This window comes from Myotis yumanensis, unplaced genomic scaffold (assembly GCF_028538775.1).
Source record: "Myotis yumanensis isolate MYYU_CA2020_CCGP unplaced genomic scaffold, mMyoYum1.0.hap1 SCAF_2, whole genome shotgun sequence".
Classification (NCBI taxonomy): domain Eukaryota; kingdom Metazoa; phylum Chordata; class Mammalia; order Chiroptera; family Vespertilionidae; genus Myotis; species Myotis yumanensis.
In genome coordinates, this window is record NW_027223753.1 from 190,475,759 (window position 1) to 190,500,843 (window position 25,085).

The window sequence follows — 25,085 nt, forward strand, 5'->3', positions numbered from 1 at the left end:
TTTAGTATAACAATCATCACAGTATATTATTTGTGCATATATGTGAATATACTTCCAGAATATGAGATTCTTCAGGACAAAGACCACATCATTTAATTTTTTTTATTAATTCATGATTGTTTTGAGTAAAATTATAGCAACTTTAAAAAAATGTTTTTATTAATTTTTTAAAGAGAGATGAAGAGGAAGGGAGAGATAGAAACATCAATGATGAGAGAAACATTATTGATTGACTGTCTCCTGCACGCCCCCCACAGGGGTTCAAGCCCACAACCTGAACATGTGCCACAACCAGGAACTGAACTGTGACCTCCTGGTGCATAGATCGATGCTCAACCCCTTGGTCACACCGGCCAGGCATATTTTAGCAACTCTTTAAATGCCAATGTTAACTATTTTATTCCTAAAAAATGAATAAGTAAATTTGTTTTAAAAATCCCCACTGGGTACAGGATGACTAACAAATTCTACCAATCCTTGTTTACAGTATCCTATCTGTAATAAACACCAGGCTGACGACCTCATAGCTATTTTAAATGCATTCTTTCCTTTGAACCTCCATATCCAACCAGTCAAGAACTCTTATTTCTTTTACCTCATAAGTGTATTTCCAATTTGCCTCTTCCATTTCATCTACTCATCAGCTCTCAATAAATGTACTGCAAAAGTTCTATGAGAGTAGACATAATTCGGGAATTCTCTGCAGTTCCTTGGGTATATATGAACAAAGTGGTTAAATATGTCAATACACTATCATGAGTAGCTTAGTAAAACTCATTTAATCATAATAAAACATAAGTGAAAGTTAAATAATTTCTTACTAGTACAAATCATATATTATGTTACATATTTTATCTTAATATGTTAATAATGAAAATCATTTTGATGTTTTTGTGCTGCAGAGTTACACACGGCACATACACTGTAGGAGGAAAGATTAGCATAGAGCTAAGAATGATAAATAACAGAAACAAAGTGGAATTTGTAAAAGCCATTTTAAATATATAAACTTTTTGTGTTAAGTAGACTTAAAATTTAATTTTAACATTTTGTCTTATAGAATAATAATAATTTATATGGCCATCAAACATTCTTCATGTGCATTGAAGGTACTTCTGGAAAGTCATTTGGTGTTTTCTTGATGAACAGCAATGCAATGGGTAAGAGTAATTTATCTGATGATATATTTAAATGAGATTTAACTTGAAATACTTGAACTACTCTCCTTATTCCAATAATAGATATTATCTGAGAGTAAACTCTATTGTTAGTGATGTAGTTTGTGAAATTATAAGTAGGTTTTGAAGTTAGTGAGGCACTGAATTTTTGCATACCAGTACTCTATTTGGAAAAAATGTTACATTGTGATATTCAGGATTTTTCTTTTTCCTTCAGAACAACGTTGAAACACACCCATGAAAATGAATATTCCCATTTCCATAGTCTCGTTTGTTAAGATAAGTTAGCATACAAATAAAAAAGAGAAAGGTAGATATGGGGAGAGAAAGAAGAGATAGTATTTTATTAGTTTATCATAATTCAAGTAATGTAAAATCTCTTTTAATGTTATGAGTGCAATACCTATATTTAACAGGTAAACTGATGTAATAAAAGCCACAAAATTAATAATTCAGCAAGAACAGTAATATTAGATGTTCATCCAGGCAATTATTGTTTTACATATAGAACCATCAAATTTTCCATGTTTTTCTTAGAAATAACTACTTGAAATGCAATTTAAGAAAGAAATATTTTTGTTGCAGAAGGACTGGTTTTCTATTCCTTGCTATGCAATTTCTATGGGAGCTTTTGCCAGTATCTTTACAAGGAAACATCTGGGATATCCTATCATAAACCTCAGACGTGGTAGCATTTTACTTTTTCCATGTATTTTTCCTATCTTCAATATCTTATTTCCTCATAATTATTTAAAAACAGCTTAAAATTATGTGCTCAATAGACAACACTTTAAATAGATACTCTAATTATTTTATCATCTTTTACCTTTTTACTATTGACATATGTTTTCTCAATTTTTATGTTGTAGAGATTTTCATCCAGCCTTCTCGTATCATAACTTACAGAATCATTGGTGGCATTCTGGACTTTTACATCTTTCTAGGTGATACACCAGAACAAGTAGTGCAACAGTATCAAGAGGTGTGCTTCAGGTTTATATTATAAAATATTTTTAACATATATAACTTGCCTACATATTTAAATGACTTTATTTAAGATATCTGGAGCCTGATAGCTAACTGTATGTTTAAATCTTACCATTTCTCAGTTATGAGTAGGTGGTTTTTATTTTTTGTTTTGTTTTCTGTACTGTGAAGCCTATGTATATTTAAATGTTTATCTATCTGATATATAAATGTGTATTTAAATGTTTATCTATTGATATATAATTGTGTATTACTTCTAGGCATGTGAGTTCAGGAGTTGAATTTCTTTATGAGGAAGTATCTTCAAGCCTCAGGATAGGAAATGAATATATAGGTTATACAACTCTATGGTAAAAATCCTAGAGGCAACTGAATTATGAGGAAGGCTAGTGAAACTTACTTTTAATGCACAGTAGGTAAAGTCTCAGAAAATTGGCCATGACACTCAGGTTTATTAGAAGCGAGCACAGATTTTGAAACACACTCTGTGAACTCTTATGTTTTAAGGTTACCTAAGCAACTCTCACTTACCTATTAAGTAACATTATGGCGTAACTGAGGCCAAAATGGGCCTTGGGGAGGTGAGAAATCATGGCATTCCTTGAGCCTGATTTTGAGTTTCTTCCTTAGAATTGTTATCCTGTGGCGTATATACTTCCTGATGTTATCATAGAAAAATAAATCATTTTTATTGGTATCAGATGTATGGATCATGCTTATTTTTAAAATCTTGTTATATTGATCCCTGGCCAAGTAGTTCACTTGATTAGAATGTTGTCCTGATACATCAAGGTTATGAGTTTGATTTCTGGTCAAGCACATACAGAATCAATCAATGAATGTATCAATGAGTGAAGTAACAAATAAATCCATCTCTCTCTCTCTCTCTCTCTCTCTCTCTCTCTCTCTCTCTTTCTCCCATCCAATCTCTATCTAAAAGCAATCAATGAAATGAAATATTGATTTATTAATTATATTTTGACATGCAATGCCCATTTCCTAAGTTAATCTCAAAGAAGAAATTATTGCTATAAAAAACTGTCTTTAATTAGTATCCAAAAGCTAAAATGAGAGTAGCTAGGATTATACATGATTGAATAATTAAAATGTCCAATAATTCCCAAATTGCTGATTATAAGAGTAAATTTCAGAAAAGAACACAAAGTTACAGTCTCTGTAATTATATGAAATCATAATTACAGTGCTAGGCTGGCCTGTCTACAGGCTTTGTGTATGGTTACCACACCATCAAAACAAGGGACAGCACATTTTTAAAAGGAATTTGACATTTTGTTTTGGAAATATCGTTTGGGAGAGTTGTCACGTGTTGAGTAAAGCAGCAGTTGAGACTGAGTCATGCTTGGCATGTGAATGCAGCGTACACATAGCAGTACACTTGCTTACATCACTTTAGGGGTCGAGTTGCAATGGCTTGAATGTAAGCACTACCATAAAACACTGGTACAAAACACAGCACTACTAATCACTGCTGCATTTAAATGAGGCTCAAATTATGTGGAGAGTAGACAAAAGAAATTTTGTTTCTTGTTTGAAGGAAAACTAACTGTCCTTTTTGTACAAGCTGACCAAATTATTGGGTTCAATATGTTAAAATTGAAAACATAATTTACTTGACTATCCAGATAGTTTTATGTTTAAAAGAAAATGTATATACATATGAAATGAATATCTAACTAATGTAATACCCAATAAATATTTTATATATTTTCATGAAATATAAATTATGCCATATCTGTAACACACACACACAAAGACATTTCAATCCCATGTTCACACCTTTAAAGAAATTCTGTGGAACATTAAGATGAATAGGGTTTAAAATACTGAGTTTCTGAGAGTTTTATGTGATTAACTACAGGCCCAGTGCATAGATCCATGCACTGGTGGGTTCCCTCAGCCTGGCCTGCGCCCTCTCGCAATTTGGGACCCCTCGGGGAATGTCGGCTGGCCTGCGGGGATCAGGCCGAAACCGGCAGTCCGACATTTCCTGAGGGATGTAGTAGTGCATGAAGCAGCTGGAGGCCAGGGAGGAGGCTGAGCCCAGTCCAGGAGCTGCACTGCTCCTACTCATCCGGGCCTGCTGCACTTGCCACCGCCGCAGCTCTGTAGTGCTGATGCAGAGGCGGGAGAGGCTCGTGCTGCCGCAGCTGCTCTTGCCAGCTGTGATCCCGGTGTCTGGCGCCCCTTGATCAGCTGAGCAGCGCTCCCACTATGGGAGTGCACTGACAACCAGGAGGAAGCTCCTGTGTTGAGAGTCTGCCCCCTGGTGGTCATGGTGCATCATAACGACTGGTCATTCGGTTGCTTAGGCTTTTATATATATAGACTAGAGGCCTGGTGCACAAAATTCATGCATGTGTGTGGGGGGGTCCCTCAGCCAGGCCCGCACCCTCTTGTAATCCGGGACTGCTGGCTCCTAACTGCTCTCCTGCCTGCCTGACTGATTGACCCTAACCACTCTGCCTGCCTGCTGATCACCCCTAAGTGCCTCTGCCTGCCTGCCTGATCACCCCTAACTGGTCACCTGCCTACCTGACCGTCCCTAACCACCTCTGCCTTGGCCCCTGCCACATCAGCTTCATCCAGAAGGACATCCAGAAGGATGTCTGGAAGGTCGTTTGGCTGTCTGGTCTAATTAGCATATTATGTTTTTATTATTATAGATTATTATAAACATAAATTTAATTCTTCATTGAATGCAATAGCCCAATTTTAGTATTTAAAAATTTTACATTGTAGTATTTAGACATGTATAATGGATAAATCATGGAATATATATATATATATATATATATATATATGTGTGTGTGTGTATATACACACACACACACACACACACACATACACACAAACCAAAACCAAAGAATATTCATTATTTCAAATAAGACTGTTTGTCTTAATATAACCAAATAGTTTTAGTGAAAAAGAAGTAATATGAGTTACACCCATCTTTTCACGTGCAAAATCATGTTCTCTGATACTGTGATTAAGACACTGATAGTCTGTTGTGGGCATACGACGAACCTACTTGGGCTACCAAAGGCAATGGAAGAAGTGTCTCCATTTGGCCTCTTTGGAGAGAAGCAAAGGCCCACATGTGAATGAGATAAACACCTTATAAGATAACTGAGTGGAGGCTTGTATAACATATATTTTATTAATATATTTGAAAACTAGGAGAGAAATAAGTGCCAAAATGTAAGGAAATAGAAATTGTGTACTTTTAAACATCTTTTTTTCTACCATGATGAATATTCATTTATTGAATCATTCAGTCATTTTGTTGCTAAAGGAAGTGAGAGTGTGGTTTGACAGTTTATTTTTTCTCATATCTCTTTGATGCTATTAATGTATTCTCCTCTTTTATTTTACATGCTGAGCAAAATATATCTTTGCAAATGCTATTTTAAGTACTAACTTTCTAATCTTCCAACACAAAATAAACAGAAAAGTTACAAAGCCATTTTTAAGTGTTTCAGAACAGAATTCTGATAGAATACCTGAGACACATTTGAAAATATAAATACTTGTTTGAAATATGTAATTAAACTTAAATGAATGCTAGAGATATAATAGAGTAAGAAGCATATTAATATTAGATTCTAATACTCTTTATTTGAACTAATTAAATGTCTAATTACTTTAAGCTCATTGGGCGACCGGCAATGCCAGCATATTGGAGCCTTGGATTCCAGCTGAGTAAATGGAATTATAAATCACTTGATGTAGTGAAAGAAGTGGTAAAAAGAAATCGGGAAGCTGGCATACCATTTGTAAGTGGGATAAAGTGTTTGGGGGAATGTATACCACATTAAATAGTGTCACATAATCATAAATGTAGGAAATTGTCAGGATAATTATATAGATGCATAGATTATTAAGTTGCCTTTTAATGATAAAGTACATTTTATTACCATAGATAATGCCCAGTCCTATGTGAAATTTTGAGATGTGGTACTAAATAATACTATAACAAAATACACGTTTAACCGTGGACAAAATTATATTTAGTGTTTTAGTAGGCTTTATTTCTTAAAGCTTACATACTTTTTAATATAATAGTTTATGTAATGTGTAAGGGTTTTATACAATTAATCACATTATATAATGCATATTTAGTTATCACTGAAACAAATGTGAATAATCATAATGCTTTTGTAATCTAGAATTAGAAATACTTATATTATATATAAATACCATTACATCATTAGTGAAGTAAAAGGGGCCTACATTCATTTACTTTTTAAAAATTTTATATTTATAATACAAGTTTTTTGGACTTAAAAATTGAAGTATGGTACAGTTATTTCAGGACTATTTATTGATACATACTCTGCTAATCCTTAGGATACACAGGTCACTGATATTGACTATATGGAAGACAAGAAAGACTTTACTTATGATAAAGTTGCATACAAAGGGCTCCCTGAATTTGTTCAAGATTTGCATGATCATGGACAGAAATATGTCATCATTTTGGTAATGACTATTTATCAATACAATTTTACTATTTACACTCCAATCAGTTAATAGATTTTCTATCATTTCTTTATTCTATTATTATGTCTGTTATGCACCACTGGATCAGCTCTGACTTCTGACAACCCTGTGAATGAGTGATGTCCACACAGTCCTTTCCTCAACAGCCCTGCTCAGCTCCTGTAGCGCCTGCCTAGCACATGCCTTTGGCTTCTTTTCTGGAGTCAATTTATATCATAATTGCTCTTCCTCTTTTCTTGCTGCCTCCTATTTTTCCCAGCATTATTGTCTTTCCAGAAGAACCCTGCCTTCTCATGATGTGATGGTGGGTGGACAGCTTCAGTTTTGTCATGTTTGCCATCAGTGACATTTCAGGCTTAATTTGCTCTAGGGTCCACTTGTTTGTATTTGTGGTGATCCAACCTACCCATAGAACTCTCTCCCAATGCCATGTTTCAAATGAATCCTCCTTTTCCTATTCTTCTTCTTCCCTGTGCATAGTAATTGGGAAAATTAGGGTGTAGATGATTTTAGCCTTGGTGTCCAAAGACACATTTTGCCCCTTGGTGATCTTTGCTAATTCTTCTATTATTAGGACCCCGGAATCGCCATCAGTAAGCGTGCGGATGGATCAAAGTACGCCACCTATGAGAGGGGAAATGAACAAAAAGTTTGGGTGAATGACTCAGATGGGACTACAACTATTATCGGCGAGGTAAATTATAATAATTATTAAAGTTGTGTTGGTCAGATTTTCTATGGTGCAGTGACAAAGGTTTTGTGTGTGTACACATGTGTGTGTATTCACTTTCAAGTCTAGATTTGATATTTTAATTGTGTAGAGCTATTTTAGACAGAGTAAATATTCCAATCATCTCTAAAACTAAAGAGATGATTATAAGACTGATAATTTTCAGTGCTGTACAAAATTAAAACTAAAGATAAAAATATGATAATGTATATTACAAAATTCTGATAACTATGTAAAATGCATATATAAATTGAGTACTTACAGGCTGTGTTTAAGTTTTATAGTTTATGTTTAACCCTCACAATAAAATGAGATGGTTATGATTAGAATTCTTAATTTATAGGTGAAAACATGAATTTGAGAGAGGTGAAGTAACTTTTCTAATATCACAGAGCAATTAAGAGCAGAGTCAGGAAACTGCCTAGCTTCAAAGTGCAAAATTTTAACAAGGATAAATATTCTTTTGGAGACAACTTCATAAGACATATCAAAACCCATAATATCTAGGTATATTGACTTGGTAATTCCACTTCCATAATTTAACCAAAAGAACAAAACAAGATCAATTGTGAAATTATAAAAAGGCATATTTATTATCTCATTGTTTAAAATACCAAAGAGTATCTTAACCATCACTTTTTATCTCACTTATCAAAGTGAAAATTTCTGTTACAAGTCTTCTTCAATTAATTCTGCACTCCACCAGAAAGCAAAATTGAACTTCCTCCCTACAAAAGAAGGCATATATAAGTTGAGTACTTATATATTGTGTACTAAGTTTTATGGTTTACATTTAATCTTCACAATAAAATAATGAGGAAGCCATGATTAAGTTTCAGAATTTATAAGTGAAAAAATGAATTTGAGGGAGGTGAATTTCCTACTTACAAAGCCTATTAATAAGTCACATAATACATTTTGTTAAGACCTGTTCTGTTGGATATGCACAGATCACATAACCCATATGCATAGTTTACATATAAAACAATATTATCCATCCCAATTTATTTGAAATTTAATTCATCTAGCTCAACGTCATTATTTTAAGTAATAAGTATAATAATTCAAAGAAACATCAATCATAAAAAGCAATATAGTAAGTGTAGAGTTTAATACCATGGACTTTGACATGAGAGTGCCTGGGTTTGAAGTTCTCTGCCATTTATTAGTGATATGACATGAACAACTTATTTAACTTATCTGTTCACCACTTCTCTTGTCTATAAAATGGGTTTAATTATAGAACCTACTTCATCTGTAAAATGATGATAAAAATAGTACTGGTCCCCCAAAGTTCTAGGGAAGAATAAATGAGTAAATAGTAATAAAAATACTTAAATCATTGCCCAGCACATAAGTGTCATATATGAATTTGTTAAATTGAAATTATATATATATATACATATATATATATATATATATATATATATATATATGTATATATATATATATATGGTTTTTCCCTTGAATTTTTTGGAAGCAGTTGCTTTTGGACTTAATAATATACTTTATTTTATCAGACAATGAATATATTATATGATTTTTATTTTTTAACCTAACCTACTAGGATGCTAAGAATTAAATTAAGCTGCAGACAAAATAACCTCATCCATCCCATTTTCTCCTATTTTTCTCTTCATCAATGCTTCATGTTCTCACTCTTTCTTTTTTTAATTTACTTTCTGTTAAATGCATTTTAAAGTAGGCCTGAGATTATTGTAAATATAGATTGGGCATGGGTTACAACATTATGACTAATAATTCTTGTGCTCAATTATTTTGAATTCTCATTTATTTATTTTAAAAATGTATGTATATATGTAAATGGTCTATTCTTCTAGGTTTGGCCAGGATTATCAGTATACCCTGATTTCACTAATCCAAGCTGCATAGAGTGGTGGGCAAATGAATGCAGCATTTTCCATCAAGAAGTGAAATATGATGGACTTTGGATTGTAAGTAGCTATATTAAGCCAGTGATTTTGGACAAATAATATAATTCTTCTTCTATCATATAATTATCAAGTTGACAAGATACATTTTATACTGTATGAACATAAAATTAAAAGGTCTTATAATATTTTTTAGAATGTATAAGTACTATACCTGTTGTGCTCACGAGTTAGACAAGAATAAAAACTAAAAGCTGAAAATAGAGATTTTGTTAATCTTTAGTAATACACTTTATAGAATACATTTCATTTCTATTACTGAGGTGTTGTATATTTATGACTAATAACTTATTGTTGAAAAAGCAGTTAACAAGATTTGACAATAATCCGATATTAGTACAAATTCAAAAAATGTATTGCCTGCAGTAGTCAGCAATTGCAGTAATATAAACCTAAATAAGCCCTTACCCTTTAAAAACATTTTTTAGTAAGTTATAGTATAGAACAAGTCAAAATTGGCTATACATTAAGTGTTTTACCTCAATATAAATAACAACAGCAAACAAAATCCTAGATATCTGATTTTAATGTAATATTTATTACATAAAACACAAATCTTTAAAAGCTTCCTTGGATGAAGTTTTCTATCTGTAGATATTGATAGCCTGCTGTTAGGTATGTTTTATAGAATAATACTGTATGATAGTAAACGATTTAGTATTTTTGGTTATGGGAATTATAGCTGCATTTGGGAATGAAACTATTTGGTGAGCCTAAAAATCTTTATTTCAGAAAAAAAGTATAATAAATCTGAACAGAGAAAAAACATCAGAGATTTTGTTCAAAGATATTACAATAGTCCAGAATTTTGGAAGGAGAGATAATGCGATTCCTGGGGATAGCTATCTTTTCTTTGACTGTTTAGGTCCACAATATTTCTATTTCCTTAAAGTCTTTAATACTCATTCAGTCACTATTTTAGTTAATCATTTATTTATTAATTCAAACAATTTGTTAGATAACAAGTCTTTATCTTGCGCCATGCATATATCAGGTATTTTGTGGGTCATATAAAGATAGTAAAACTATGTTTTCCGCTGACAACATGAAATTGAGTAACAGGCTAAGCATAATCATCAGGATTTCGATGATAGTAATAGACTGAGATGGAGAGGCTTTAGTTATTAGACACAAAACCTGTGAGATCATGATGATAATACCTAGCTGCTGGTAGAAATAAAAAAAAAATGCATCTGCTCTTGAGTTTTGTTTTCAATTATAGCACCAATTTCAATTGTATTATTTAATTTAAATACAAAGTTCCTTCATTCCCTTTTCTCGCTTGCTTAGGAAATAATTTGAGTTTACTAGAATGGAGTTAGAATATAAATGGTACTTTAAGAATAGTGAGAGAGAAGATGGCTGTACTGTGGAAAGAGAGAATACTCCATTTCCTACAACCTTTCAAGACTGAAATACCTGATACAACTCCAAAGAAACGGAATGGGGGGAGGAAGAGCATCTGAGAAAGGCGGTCTTTCTGATGCTAACATAGAAGCATGTTGACTAATGCTTAAAATATAACAACATAACATAATAATTAAAATGATTTCAAACCTCAGTAAATATCACTGAATTAATTATACTATGTATAAAGAGTGGGAAGTTCTTATTGGAATGAATGCCAAATCCTATTAAGTTTTTTTTAATTTCTTAATTCTCTTTGCATTATTTTTTTCTGAAAGAATGAATATACCGTAAAAATAAGTGTCATTTAACTGACTTTAAGTCAAATTTTAAAATAGTTTTGTAATTTGCTAGATATATAATTTAGATACCGTGCTAATTTTTTAAACTATAAGTTTAAATATTGAAATCACTTTGAAAAATTATGTGAGCTAAATTTTCATAGAAAAAAATTGAACATAATAGTTCAAGTAATTTAATAAAATAACTCCAATATATATTTTAGAATAACTACATAACTTTCCTTCTTTGTTGTTAAGAAAAATATTTGGAAAAAAGAAAACATTTACTTTTAAAAATCTGATTCACAATGATAAATGTATTCTTTTCAGTACCCTTAATTTTTCACATTAATTACATGTGGGTATGATATAGATGGGAGAAGGGAAGAGTAACAAAGCAAACATACTTCTGAGGAAAGCAAAATCAGACACTTGATTAAGCGAGATGCCTTTTTAAGAGTAGAGACAAGAGATGTGGGGAATAAGGCTCAAATATGTACAAGGTGGGGCAAAAATAGATTTACAGTTGTTCATATGGAAAATAATGCAATAATTAATAAATAATAATATAATAAAATACTCTGCGTTTTGCATACTCACAACTATAAGCCTACTTTGCCTCAACCTGTATAGAAGTACTTCAATGCAATTAACAGAGAAGGAAAAAGAAATATGTATTTCTTTTTATTTATTTGTTTATTTATTTAATTTTTATTGATTAAGGTATTACATATGTGTCCTTTTCCCCCCATCGCTCCCTCACTCATGCCCTCACCCCCCTGGTGTCTGTGTCCATTTGTTAGGCTTATATGCATGCATACAAGTCCTTTGGCTGATCTCTCCCCCTTACCCCAACTCTCCCCTACCTTCTCTCTGAGATTTGATGGTCTGATCGATGCTTCTCTGTCTCTCTGGATCTGTTTTTGTTCATCAGTTTATGTTGTCCTTTATATTCCACAAATGAGTGAGATCATGCGATATTTATCGTTCTCTGGCTTGTATTTCTTGAGCATGTGTAGTGTGGTGTATGATTAAAATCTCTTATGTTTTGGTTAGTTTTGTTAATCCACACCCCAGGATATTCTTCCATTGATTTTTAGGGAGTAGAAGGGAGAGGGAGAGACAGAGACAGAGACACCGATGTGAAAGAGACACATCAATTGGTTGCCTCCCGCATGTGCCCTGACCAGTGCTGGGGATTGAGCCTGCAATCGGACCGGGGACCTTCAGTCCACAGGCCAACGCTCTAACCACTGATCAAAACTGGATAGGGCTCTCTTATCTTTTTTAGTCTAAAGACTTCACTTAACTGGTTATGGTAAAAACAAACAAACAAAAACAAAACAAAACAAAACCCTAGTAAGTAGCAAGATAAGTTTAGGGACTAGGTTTCCATGGCAAGAGAATCAGTAAACACAGTACCTCACAACCCTGTCTCCAAGATATGTTTAGGCCACTGGTTCTCATAATGTGGTCTCCTAGCCCCAGGGTTCCCAGACACCCTTCCAGGGACTCAGTAAGGTCCTAACCCTTTTTATTAGGATACTAAAATGCTATTTGCCATTGTTCGCTTTTATTCTCTCATGGGAGAATAGAAGTTGTGGCCAAAGCATGTCCTGCCTGGTTGCTAGCAATGCACATCCTAAAAACTAGATAAATGCCAGCTGAAATGAACAAGCTATGTTGAATAAATAAATGTGCTAAAAATGTGTACAATGATAGACTCACAGTGAAAAGAGTGATACAATTATTTAGAAAAGGCCGTTGCTTAGTACTTGTACTTAATACTTTATATGTAAAATTAACACTAGGTAAATGAACTACATTTTGCTCATATACAATTCTTCAATCAAAGATACCTCTGCTATTTGTTATCTACATTCACACAAAAGCAAATGATATTATTTTTCTCAGTATAATGACTTGTTCAGACCCAAGGTAGAATCAAGTAGTGAGTACAGATAAGCAAATTCGTCTTTAGCTTGGAAGCTTATATTTATCTCCTAAAAGCAAAACAATGTGTTTGCCTTAGGTTTAAAAAAAATGCAAATAACTTAGGTTTATATGATTTATTATTACTTCAAGTCTGCTGTTCCTCAATTTATATCCATTTAGGACATGAATGAAGTTTCCAGCTTTGTTCAAGGTTCAACAAAAGGATGCAATGACAACAAATGGAATTATCCACCTTTTACTCCTGGTAAATTTCATTTGGTTATCTACCTAGCATTAACTGTCGGCTGGTAAATTCTAGCATATATATTCCTAAATAGCAAAGTTTGGTAAAATTTTGAGACCCTGAAATCGATATTTTTGTTTTTGTTTTACTTTTGACCAAAATATGTATGCCTAAATAAAAGAGAATGATTTTAAATTTAGATATAGCATGTTGACTAATTTTTATTGGCTGGTGATTAAGTAATTAATAAAAAGAAACAAAATTTGTTTGAAATCATAATTGAAGTGACTGATTTTTTTCATGAACACTTTACTATAAGTCTGTGCAGTTATCAGAATGTGCTTGATGAGAATAGTTACATCTCACATATTCTAAAAACTTTTTTTTTTTTATCATTTAACTTGGATAAAATAAATAACCAAAGAGAAAAATGTGCTCTTAATGGAATAAATTGTTACAAGGACTGAAGAAAGATGACAATAATTATTGCAACATCATATATGCCAGCAAATTAAAGTAGAATAAAAAAACAAAAATTTGAATGGTTTGTAATTGTGTGACAAGTCTACATGTATAGAATTAGATCATATCTAAGTTAATGATTATACTATAAAGCTTTCAAATGGATCTATAGTTAATATACAATTTAAATGTATATATTTCTATACATACACGTTAAAGGTTATTTTTCCCTTGAATTTATTTACTATTGTAGTTAGGAAGCAGAATGTTAGTGAAAGTGCAAATTTAATGTTTAATCAACAGGAGTGGAATGTGGAGACCTAGTTAGAAATTAAATTCTCATTTTTATTTTTTTTTTAAATGAGTATGGCATTACATATCATTTAAGAATTATAAAGATTAAAATATACCTTAAGAGCAAAAATATCTTATTATAGAATTTAAAATAGCAAAGAATTTGTAGAAAATGTTCTTTATATATTTTCTACTAGATATTCTTGACAAACTCATGTATTCCAAAACAATTTGCATGGATGCTGTGCAGACCTGGGGAAAACAGTATGATGTTCACAGCCTCTATGGATACAGCATGGCTATAGCTACAGAGAAGTAAGTGCAATTCCATTCAGAAACTTCTTTCCTATTTATTGTCTAGAATATACTTGATGCTTTACTCATAGAATTGGAAAATAGCACACAAATAATATTTTCCTTACAAATATTATTTGTAAGAAAAATAATATTTTCATGATAGAGAAATTAATATATTAAGAGCATCAGTTCTTTTAGTATTATTTGTGAATTTGGAACTTAGTTATCAAGAATAATATGGTGTATGTATTTAACTGTGATTCTCTTTGATTTTAGAGTTAAAATACCCTTCAAAATTTTGATTGAGTTTGCTTCTCTGAATATAATTGTGTTCTAAGCATAAACTTCACAATTGGCCTGGAAGGATGGCTCTTTTAGAACAAGTCTTTAACTATTTTTCAAAACCAGGGTTTTCAATTAAAATGTAATTTTCTATGCAGTATCTCCTAAAAAAGAATTTTCTAATGTAGAGTGTTACTTATGTATATATAAAAAGAAAAAAAAACATGATACAAAACAAAGGAAGGGGACATCTTCTCTTTATTGCCTACTATTTTTCAAGCATTGTATAAAGACCTATAATGTAGTAGTCAATAAAACCTAGATCCTAGTCTCAACAAAGTCTGAGGATATTTTTCCCATTGAGCATCAACCTATGAACCAAGAGGTCACTGCTTTGATTCCCAGCCAGGGCACATACCTTGGTTGTGTGTTCAATTCCCAGTAGGGGAGGAGTAGGAGACAGCTGATCGGTATTTCTCTCTCATCGATGTTTCTGTTTCCCTCTCCCTCTCCCTTCCCCTCTCTCTCAAATATATATATATATATATATATATATATATATATATATATATATATAAACACATATATGTGAAAGAGAAACATCAATTGGTTGCCTCCCACAGGCACCCTGACTGAGGCTGAGGATCAAGCCTGCGACCCAGATAGCTATGTGCCCTTGACCAGGAGTCAAACCCACTACCCTTTGGTCTCTGGGCCTGCACTCTAACCACTGAAAACACAGGCCAGGGCAATTTTTAATTTTTATATAATTAAATAACTACAATTTGGTTTTAATTCAAACTCATGTTTATTTGGTCCTAAATCATACCATGATATGAATTTTTTTTTATACAATGTCTTCTCAGTGTTTGTTTCTTTACCTTTTAAACCCAGTAAAACATTACATATTACATTACATAAATGAGTAAATTGTAGAAAGAAAAAAACATTTTAGTTCAGTATTTTAAAGGTAATAATATAGAAAAAGCAGCTGAGAATTCTATTATAATTTTACTAAGATAGTCTGGATAATTTTATATACTGAATTAAACTTTTGTATCTTTTCCTGATTATTTCCCATTTATAAAAATAAAAATTTGTCATTAATACTCAGGTATCAACAGAGATGAGATGAATAATTCTAGTAGTTGTGAATGGTGAACTTCTAGAAACAAACAAAATAAAATACTTCTCAAATATGTACATTTTATCCCAACATTGTTTGCTGTTATTTGAAAATGCAAATATTAATTAAAATCAGTGTAACACAAAAATATGTATTGAATTAAAGTTCAGATTTATACATTTTATATTAAAAATTTTCAATGATTTTAAACTAGATATTTCAAAAACAAATGTTGAGTGAATAAAAAAGCACATGTTTTTATTTAATTTGATAAAGGAAGTGATTCAAATCGGAATCATTTCTAGAATATTTTTGTCTGTGTTTAAACAGAGTGCATTTAAATCATATTGATAACTAAATGTAAATTGGAATAAACATTGATAAAATAGTTGCGAATATTCTGGTGTGGCTCTAGGAACTGTATGTAATACATATATTTGAAATTGAGACCTCAGAACTTCAAATATCAGTATTATTTTTTAAAATCTTATTTATTTATGTATTTAAAATATATTTTATTGATTTCAGAGAGGAAGGGACAAAGAGAGATAGAAACATTCATGGTGAGAGAGAATCATTGATGGGCTGCCTCCTCTCTTACTGAGGATAGCGCCTGCAACCCCGGGCATGTCCTTTGAAGGGAATAGAACCTGGAACCCTCCAGTCCTCAGGCAACTCTCTATCCACTGAGTCAAACCAGCCAGGACAAAAAATCTTATTTAATAATTGGATTTTATTTGTAGAGCTGTGCAAAAAGTTTTTCCTAACAAGAGAAGCTTTATTCTGACGCGGTCCACTTTTGCTGGAACTGGAGTCCATGCTGCACATTGGTTAGGAGACAACACCGCTTCATGGGAGCAAATGGAATGGTCCATCACAGGCATGCTGGAGTTCGGTTTGTTTGGAATGCCAATGGTAAGCAGTTTCACGCAATGCTATTCATCAAAGCTGTGAATTACACTAATTTTGTAATATTATTTTGTAATATTATTATCTTAATGATTTTCACTACAATGATTAAAAGTATGTTACAGAAAATTAAACCTCTAGATTTAGGGAATTTATAAAAATATAAGAATATAGGTAATGTCTATAACATTCAGGAACATAGAATATACAAAATTCAATCAAATCAAAATAAATTCATGAAACAAATATCAATCTAAAGCATATAAAGGTTTATATGATAATTGTAAAGCACCAGATAAGATAGTAGAGAAAAATCCAAATAAAAGTAAATGTCAGAAGGCTAAATATATTAAAATACTTGTTAGTTCAGGTTAAAAAGTAAATCTTTTCTCTCTATTTAAAAAGATAAGGACAGAGATTTTTAAGAGTTTAAAGGAGAGAAAATTTATACTAAGAAATTTTAAACATAAGACATTTTGTAAGTCTCTTTATATTAAGCAAAAAAGTATATAATGTTCATTTAAACACTAATGAGGTAGACTACACAACAAAATAAATACATTAGGATACTATAGGATTCATTTATTTTTTTCTTTTATATGCACTGAACAAAATAAAAACAAAGAAACTATCAAATAATAATAAAAAAACAAACACACACAGAATCTTGATTTTGGAAATTAAAAAACACATTATCAAATTATTTATGAGTCAAAAATAAAAGGAAGAAAAATGGAGAGAAACAAAAATTGAATGCTAATAATTGTATTTATATCATAATGGTGAGACATTAGCTAAGTTGACATTTAGAGTAAAAACATATAGTATTAAATCAAGGGTCCTCAAACTACGGCCCGCGGGCCACATGCAAATACAAATATTGTATTTGTTCCCATTTTGTTTTTTTACTTCAAAATAAGATATGTGCAGTGTGCATAGGAATTTGTTCATAATTTTTTTTAAGCTATAGTCCAGCCCTCCAACGGTCTGAGGGACAGAGAACTGGCCCCCTGTTTAAAAAGTTTGAGGACCCCTGGTATTAAATGCTTAGACTCAAAACAAAAAAGGCTGAATAATAGATACTTCTCCCAAGTGGACATACAGAAGTCCAAGAAACATAAAAACATGCTCAGAGTCACTAATCACCTGAGAGATGAAAATCAAAACAACAAAGAGGTATCATCTCACACCTGTCAGAATGGCTATCAAAAACACATCAACAAACAACAGGTGCTGGCGAGGATGTGGAGAAAAGTGAACCCTAATACACTGCTGATGGGAACACTGACTGGTGCAGCCACTGTGGAAGACAGTATGGAGTTTCCTCAAAAAACTAAAATGGAACTCCCATTGGACCCAGTGATCCCACTTCTAGGAATATATCCTAATAAATCAAAAACACCAATCAGAAAGAATATATTCACCCCTATGTTCATAGCAGCACAATTTACAATAGCTAAGATCTGGAAACAGCCCATGTGCCGATCAGTAGATGAGTGGATAAAAAAGCTTTGGTACATTTACACCATGGAATACTACGCAGCTATAAAAAGGAAAGATCTCTTACCCTTTGAGACAGTATGGATGGACCTGGAGAGTATTATGCTAAGCAAAATATGCCAGTTAGATGAGTATCACATGATCTCACTCTTATGTGGAACATAATGAACAAAATAAACTGATGATCAAAATAGATCCAGAGACATAGCTGCATGGAACAGACTGATGAATCTCAGAGGGAAGACTGGGACTGAGGGTGCAAGGGGAGAGAGTAACCAGGGAACTTGTATGTATATATGCATAGCCCATGGACACAGATAATAGTGTGGTGAAGGCCTGGGAGGAGGGGTGTGGGGTGAAGGGAGTCAATAGAAAAAAATGGGGTCATCTGTAATACTTTCAACAATAAAGATAATTTTTTTGGAAAAGGCTGAATATTGAGTAAAGTGCATAAATTAAGAAAATGAAAGAGTAAAAAAAGAATAAGCCTAAAGAAAGACATAGGTAATAAAAGTAAGAAAAAATGTTAGTGTCATAAATGTAGTCTCCAGAGCGAAAAAGAAATAACAAGCCAAATTACAAAGATAACTGAACATTTGAATAAAAAAGACCCATCTATGGGAAGTTTTGTTCAAAAGCAAAGAAAACATAACGAATGGTAGAATGTATTTTGAGATTAGTTATTTATTTTAGTAACCAATTAATAAATATTAACCAGGAGTAAAGGTTAAAAGTGAATGTATAAAGAGACAATGAAGTAAATAAAATTTAAATTAAATATAGAAGTAAAAAGAGACGATGAAGAAAAAGAATAATGCAATGAGATGTAAGTGTGTAACAAAAATGCCAAATATAGAAGCTTGGTTAAAGGAGAATATATGAAGACAGTGGAACGAAATGATTATAAGTCATGCAAATTAATCCACTGAGGCCAAAAGTGTGCTATTCTGGCATATTTGAGAATTTTTACATGACAAGTGATAGATATGTTTGTTTTCTAGGTGGGAGCAGATATCTGTGGATTTGTGGTAGAAACCACAGAAGAGCTCTGCAGAAGATGGATGCAACTTGGGGCATTCTATCCATTTTCCAGAAACCATAATGCTGATGGATATGAGGTAAATTCCTCTTGCTTTCCCTGTTTTGAAATAAAATATAATCCTACTGTTAGCAAAGTACTTAAATTGATAGCTATACAAAATATGGTATGAAAGCTTGTAGCATAATTCATGACCAAGAGTTAGAAGTCCTCTTCTCAAGGCCTATACGTATTTTTATATAAAAATGGTCAAATAAAGAAATTATGAAACATAATGTAGTCATTATATAAATATTTTATTTAAACCTAAAGCATATATGAGTGTTTTAAATCACAAATGTTTAAATTAAAGCCAAATATTTTTCAGTCTGGGTTCTTGGATTCTAACAAGTTCCATATAATTTTTCTTTCATAAAATGTATAATCTATAGTAATAAAAGCATAATATGCTAATTAGACCAGACATCCTTCTGGACGCCCTTCCAGGCGATCTTCTGGACAAAGTTGGGGCTGCAAGGGAAGTCCAGGTCCTGGGTGACAGAGGGAAGCCGGTATCAGCAGCCAGGGGAAGGAAGGCCTACCCTTGCACAAATTTAGTGCACTGGGCCTCTAGTATACTATTAAAGATTTCCAGTTTTTGTTTCATTAAAAAACAACAACAACAAAAAATTAAAGTCATTGCAAAGCAGTTTGAGTCCAGAGTCTTTCTATAATAAACAAAACTGGAATGACATATTGGGATAAATAAAACTAATGCTTTTAAAAACATGGATCTGAGCTGGTGGGAGCATAAGTGCAGGACATGCTGAGCTATTCTACCAACTCTGAGATTTCATGCTGTGGGCTCCCATGGACATATTTTTCAGAGGGAATGGGGAAACTAGGGTAAACCACTGAGTCACTTAAATGTGTGGTGGTTAAAAACGTATTTGCAGTTCACATACTGATTACATACAGGGCCTTAATTCTGTTTGAGAAGGTGTACAACAACTCAGAATTTAACCTGGAAGGAGGCATAATAGAACAGAAGTAAAAGGTATACATTGGGGAGAAGTCACTTTCTAGTCTATCGAAATCGTGCTTTCAAGAAATTTGTGTTTCTTGGGAGATACTAGTGTAGGATCAAGGGAAGGGAGCAAGGGAAAGTGGAGAGAGCCTTCAGATCACAATTAGACCTGAACAGGGTGTGATGAAGCCGGGACAGGGGGGTTGATAGGGAGAGTCATGTTGGGTTATAGGGTTCCTAATTTGAAAGCATTTCAGTCAGTCCCATGTCACATCCTCAAGGGAGAGGTGAGCATTAGAAGAATCATGTATCTTTCAGAAATGGGCTTGAATAGTATTCTCACCATTCTAATTGATGAGCTGGGAGCAGCCAAAGGAAAATTTGGTTTCAGGGTAAGAAACATGATGCCGAATCCAGGGATGCAGTAGCTGGTACCCTTAGTTAACTCTGTTACCCATAAAGCAGGAGATGTAAGCAGGTTTGAGAACATCACTGTACCTTGGCCGAGCAACAGCTGACCTAGCTCAGGCTCTGCCGAGAGGCTCTCCTCTAGGTTGCAAGTCTGCAAATGGCCAGGTAGTTCTGTTTCTTGAATCCCCGGGACATCAGACTACCTAGGCTTAGTATTCGAAGGCGACGGTCAGGCTCCAGGCAGCAAGTCCTCAGGAAGCACATTTTAAACCCTTATTTGCATGTGTCACATGGCCCAGAGTGTGTCACATAGCTGAGAATGAAGCCAAGCAGTGGGGAAGTGTGTACTCCCCCTTTAATGGTATGGGCCACAGTGTTACATAGCAAAGGCGTGGATACAACAAAGCATGAAAGTGTGATCCAATAAGTCAATCTACCACAAATAATGTCAGTGGAAAAATTCCTTCTTAAAATGTATTTTTATCTTCTTTTTGTGTATTTAAATGAGAAAAATCTACTTTAAAATAAAGTTTAATTAAAAAATATCCAAATAGAAACTAGAAATGTTCATATACTTTGATGATGAAATAGGAGTAATTTCATCTTTTTATGAAAAAGCTAAAATGTATACAATTTTCTTTTCAAAAATAGATTAAATGCTACTATATTAATTTTTATTCATATTTTAGCTTTCTTATTTCAGTTTCTCTTTTTATCCCATAGCATCAAGACCCAGCATTTTTTGGACAAAATTCTCTTTTGGTTAATTCATCAAGGCACTATTTGAATATTCGTTACACTTTATTACCTTTTCTTTATACTCTTTTTTATAAAGCCCATACGTTTGGAGATACAGTAGCAAGGCCATTTCTTCATGAGTGAGTACAATGTTCAAGAACTTTTATCTTTAAAATTATACTTGCTCATATATTAATAAATTAATGGAGATAGATCGGGATGTCAAGAAGATTTCTACTCCTTATTTTTACATTCACATAAATGATTTGATGAACTGTAGAATTATAGTAGAATGGTGTTTTGGACAAGATGAATGGAGAAATGTGAGTCTTGAATATAATTTAGAAAATGTAGAGAAAGTATAGAGAATGTACTAGGGAAATTATTTCAGTAAGCAAGATTAAATATAGAATTATTGAAAACATATCATTTATATATTGTGAAAATCACCTAAATATAGAAAAAATGTAATACAGTGGGGGTGGGGGGAGGATAGGGAAACAGCAACAACAAGGACTTGTACTTATCTTTGTATATCTTCACCAAGGCAAGACCTTTCCTCAAGAAATGACTAAAGATCATTTCAAATCCTAGTAAAAATGGAAGTTAATAATAAAAAAAATTAAAGGGAAAAATGTAGAATATAAAGATTTCTGATACTTTATGAACTTATAGGAGAAAATGAATTAAACAGAATAGTTATTACAGATAAAAAATCTTATAATATATGATAGATTTTTTTTTAATTCCAGATACACTAGTTTCTTCCACCACCTTTCTTTCCTCTGTCCCTTCGTTTCTTCTCTCTCCAGCATCAGCATGTAAAAATATATAGATTCAAAATGACATTTGAAGCAAGTAAAATTAAGCTAATAATCTTTCCCATGGAAAAACTGTAAAGTAAACCAAATAAGGAATTTGGATAAACTCATGTTTTATCATTATGTTATAAACATTGTCATTGTTCTTAGGTTTTATCAGGATACAAATAGCTGGATTGAGGACACTCAGTTCCTATGGGGCCCCTCATTACTGATTACCCCGGTCTTGAAGCAGGTAGGTTTTGAAAATAATAAATTTATTGCTTAAAGGGATATTTTATAACCAAATCTACACTAAACTACAAAACATCTTCATAATAAGTAATATCAATAGAGTGTTTCAACCTAATAAATGTCAAATTAAATTCTAAAATGTGGAAGACATTTTGAAAAATTATAAAAATATTAACTAGAATGTATAACTGGGAAGAAGAAAATTGCATACTTTACTTCTGAAAAAGAAAGCTTTATTTATAGACTCAAAATCAGATCTCATTTATAATTATAAAACTGTAATATGCTAATTAAACCAGACAGCCAAACGGCCTTCCAGACGTCCTTCAGGTTGCGAGGGCTGAGGCAGCCGCCATGGCTGTGAGGGTTGAGCCCCTTGAATGAATTTCGTGCATCAGGATTCTAGTACTAATGATAATGAACTCTCATTTAAGTAGACATAGATATTTAAATTTTACTAAGTTGTAAGTAAACTTACAAACTACATACATATTATTATGCTATATGCACATATAAAATTTATCTTGCTTTATTGTAGGGAGCAGAGACAGTGAGTGCATACATCCCTGATGCTACTTGGTATGATTATGAAACTGTAAGTAACCTTAATATCATAATAGACTCACAGGTATTATATTGTGGAACATCTTTGCATGGAAACTTAAGTCCAAACATGTACTATATCTATTTGCAGTATTTCTGTTATTGTTATAGAAAATGAATAATTTCAAATTTAAATAATGTGTAAAATTTGTGCATTCCATTGTAAGTGAACAAGTATATGTTGCACATGATTAATATGAAGTTATATTTTTTATATAAAGAGTTATATTATATTATTTTCAAATTGTGAAAATATAAGGTCTGGAGTAATTTTAGAAGAGAGGTGACATTTTAATACTGTTTCTATTTTGTATATTTATCTCATTGCCAGAAGAATGAGTATTGACCTAATCCTAAACATTTGTTTTTATATATTACATTTAAACCTTTGGGAAAGATTTTTATTTCAACCCTAAAAAGGTAACAGCAGGATTCATACACAAATTCTATTTATTTAATTAAACAAGACATTTTGAAAAGTGTTTCTTTTATAAGGCATTATTTTGCATATCATTTATATTTGTTAAGTAGATCCTTTATTTTTATAGAAACACTGATTTTAAAAAATCATTTTTAGAAACATAGTTAACTTTAAAACAAAGAATAAAATAGGGCTACTTAAGATTATTGTTAATTATTGTAGCAGAGAAATAGATTTTTCTATGTTTTTTGTTTTTTATTGTGTCTTTTTTTGTTGTTGTTGAGAAAATTAACTAATTTCCCCCCTACTTTGCTCAGTAAACTGAAACAAAAAGTGTTTTCTTTAAAAGTTAGAAAACAATATTTACTTGGATGACATTAATCACTCATACTAAAAATTATCTCTACATGTAAATTTTGATGCTTGTAAAATGGGGTGTAAAGTCTATACTACTAACAAAAAATCTTTACTTCCAAATATTAGGGTGTAAAAAGACCATGGAGGAAACAGCGTGTTAATATGTATCTTCCAAGAGACAAAATAGGATTACATATTAGAGGAGGTTACATTATTCCCATTCAGCAACCTGCTGTGACTACAGCTGCAAGGTAACATGAAGAATTATAAACTAAAATCTAAACTATAATTTCTTTCAATATTTCATAATTTTTAAGAATCTAAGATTAATGTTTAGTTATTCATCAGAAGAAGTTTGACATATGGAGGAAATTCTTACCAACCATCATGGTTATAAAAAGAAGAACTGATACAAATTTATTAATTTTAAAAATATACATAAATATATTGGAATTTTATTTTCTGTGCTAAAGATGCATTGGCATTCTTTATAGAATATGTATAATTAATTCTACAAAGTAAAGTTAATCAATGATTCATATAAAATATGAAATGTTAAAGTAAATCTATCCTTGATAAAAGTATCAGTTTTTAAATATTTGGGTTTCTAATACCTAAATGTCACAATACTTTTTATTCTGCTATAGTGTTTTACTTTTAAGTTGATAAATAAGGTGGATAGTTCTGTTTAGATTACGAACAAAATAGAAACTAAATTGTTCAGTAAGAGTAAAACCCAGAAATATTTAGAAAAAAATAAGAAACTTGAAAATTCAGGTGCTCCATCTTGCAGCATTCATTCAGGATATGAGGACACAGAAGGCATCATATTGAATTCACATATTTCCTCATATTCTGCAACCCCCAACACATAGTCACTCACTATTACTTACCCTGAGGTATTTTTTCATAACATTAAGAATATCTGGAATTATATTACTTATGTCTTTGTGTATGTAGTGTGTTTAATCTTCTAGTCTACAATTCCATGAAGGCAAAGACTTGATGTTTGACTACTTTAGTGCCCAGACAAATAATAGTATCTGGCCCCTAATAAGCTGGCTTTCTATTTTCTCTAAACATTTGTTAAAGGAACAAATTAATGAGTGAGTGAATGTAATAGTAATTTCATTATTTTGGCATTCTAGAATGGTTTACTTTAATACTGTAACTGTTCTCAGAACAATGGTTTATGCTCTAAAGCTGTATTATACAAGAGAAACATACACTTTGGTGAATGCATGCTGGAAGGAAGATAGCCTGTATAGAGCAGTTGCCTAAACCATATAGCTTCAGGGGTATTATTTTAGGTTAAAAACCTAAAATGATATGTAACAAAAAAATTTTAGT

General features: G+C 32.2%; 1 protein-coding gene across 1 annotated transcript in view; it reads left to right on the forward strand.

Annotated features, from left to right (window-relative positions):
* The window catches only part of SI (sucrase-isomaltase), an 89,200-nt gene that overhangs the window by 14,246 nt on the left and 49,869 nt on the right, over window positions 1-25,085 (forward strand). The window contains exons 8-21 of the mRNA XM_070406876.1: window positions 1,061-1,160; window positions 2,048-2,160; window positions 5,834-5,959; window positions 6,534-6,665; window positions 7,261-7,380; window positions 9,258-9,371; window positions 13,172-13,256; window positions 14,189-14,306; window positions 16,440-16,611; window positions 19,107-19,223; window positions 21,285-21,439; window positions 22,271-22,355; window positions 22,893-22,949; window positions 23,862-23,986. Coding sequence (XP_070262977.1) covers window positions 1,061-1,160; window positions 2,048-2,160; window positions 5,834-5,959; window positions 6,534-6,665; window positions 7,261-7,380; window positions 9,258-9,371; window positions 13,172-13,256; window positions 14,189-14,306; window positions 16,440-16,611; window positions 19,107-19,223; window positions 21,285-21,439; window positions 22,271-22,355; window positions 22,893-22,949; window positions 23,862-23,986 — 1,619 coding nt within the window. The remainder of the gene's footprint in view (window positions 1-1,060; window positions 1,161-2,047; window positions 2,161-5,833; window positions 5,960-6,533; window positions 6,666-7,260; window positions 7,381-9,257; window positions 9,372-13,171; window positions 13,257-14,188; window positions 14,307-16,439; window positions 16,612-19,106; window positions 19,224-21,284; window positions 21,440-22,270; window positions 22,356-22,892; window positions 22,950-23,861; window positions 23,987-25,085) is intronic.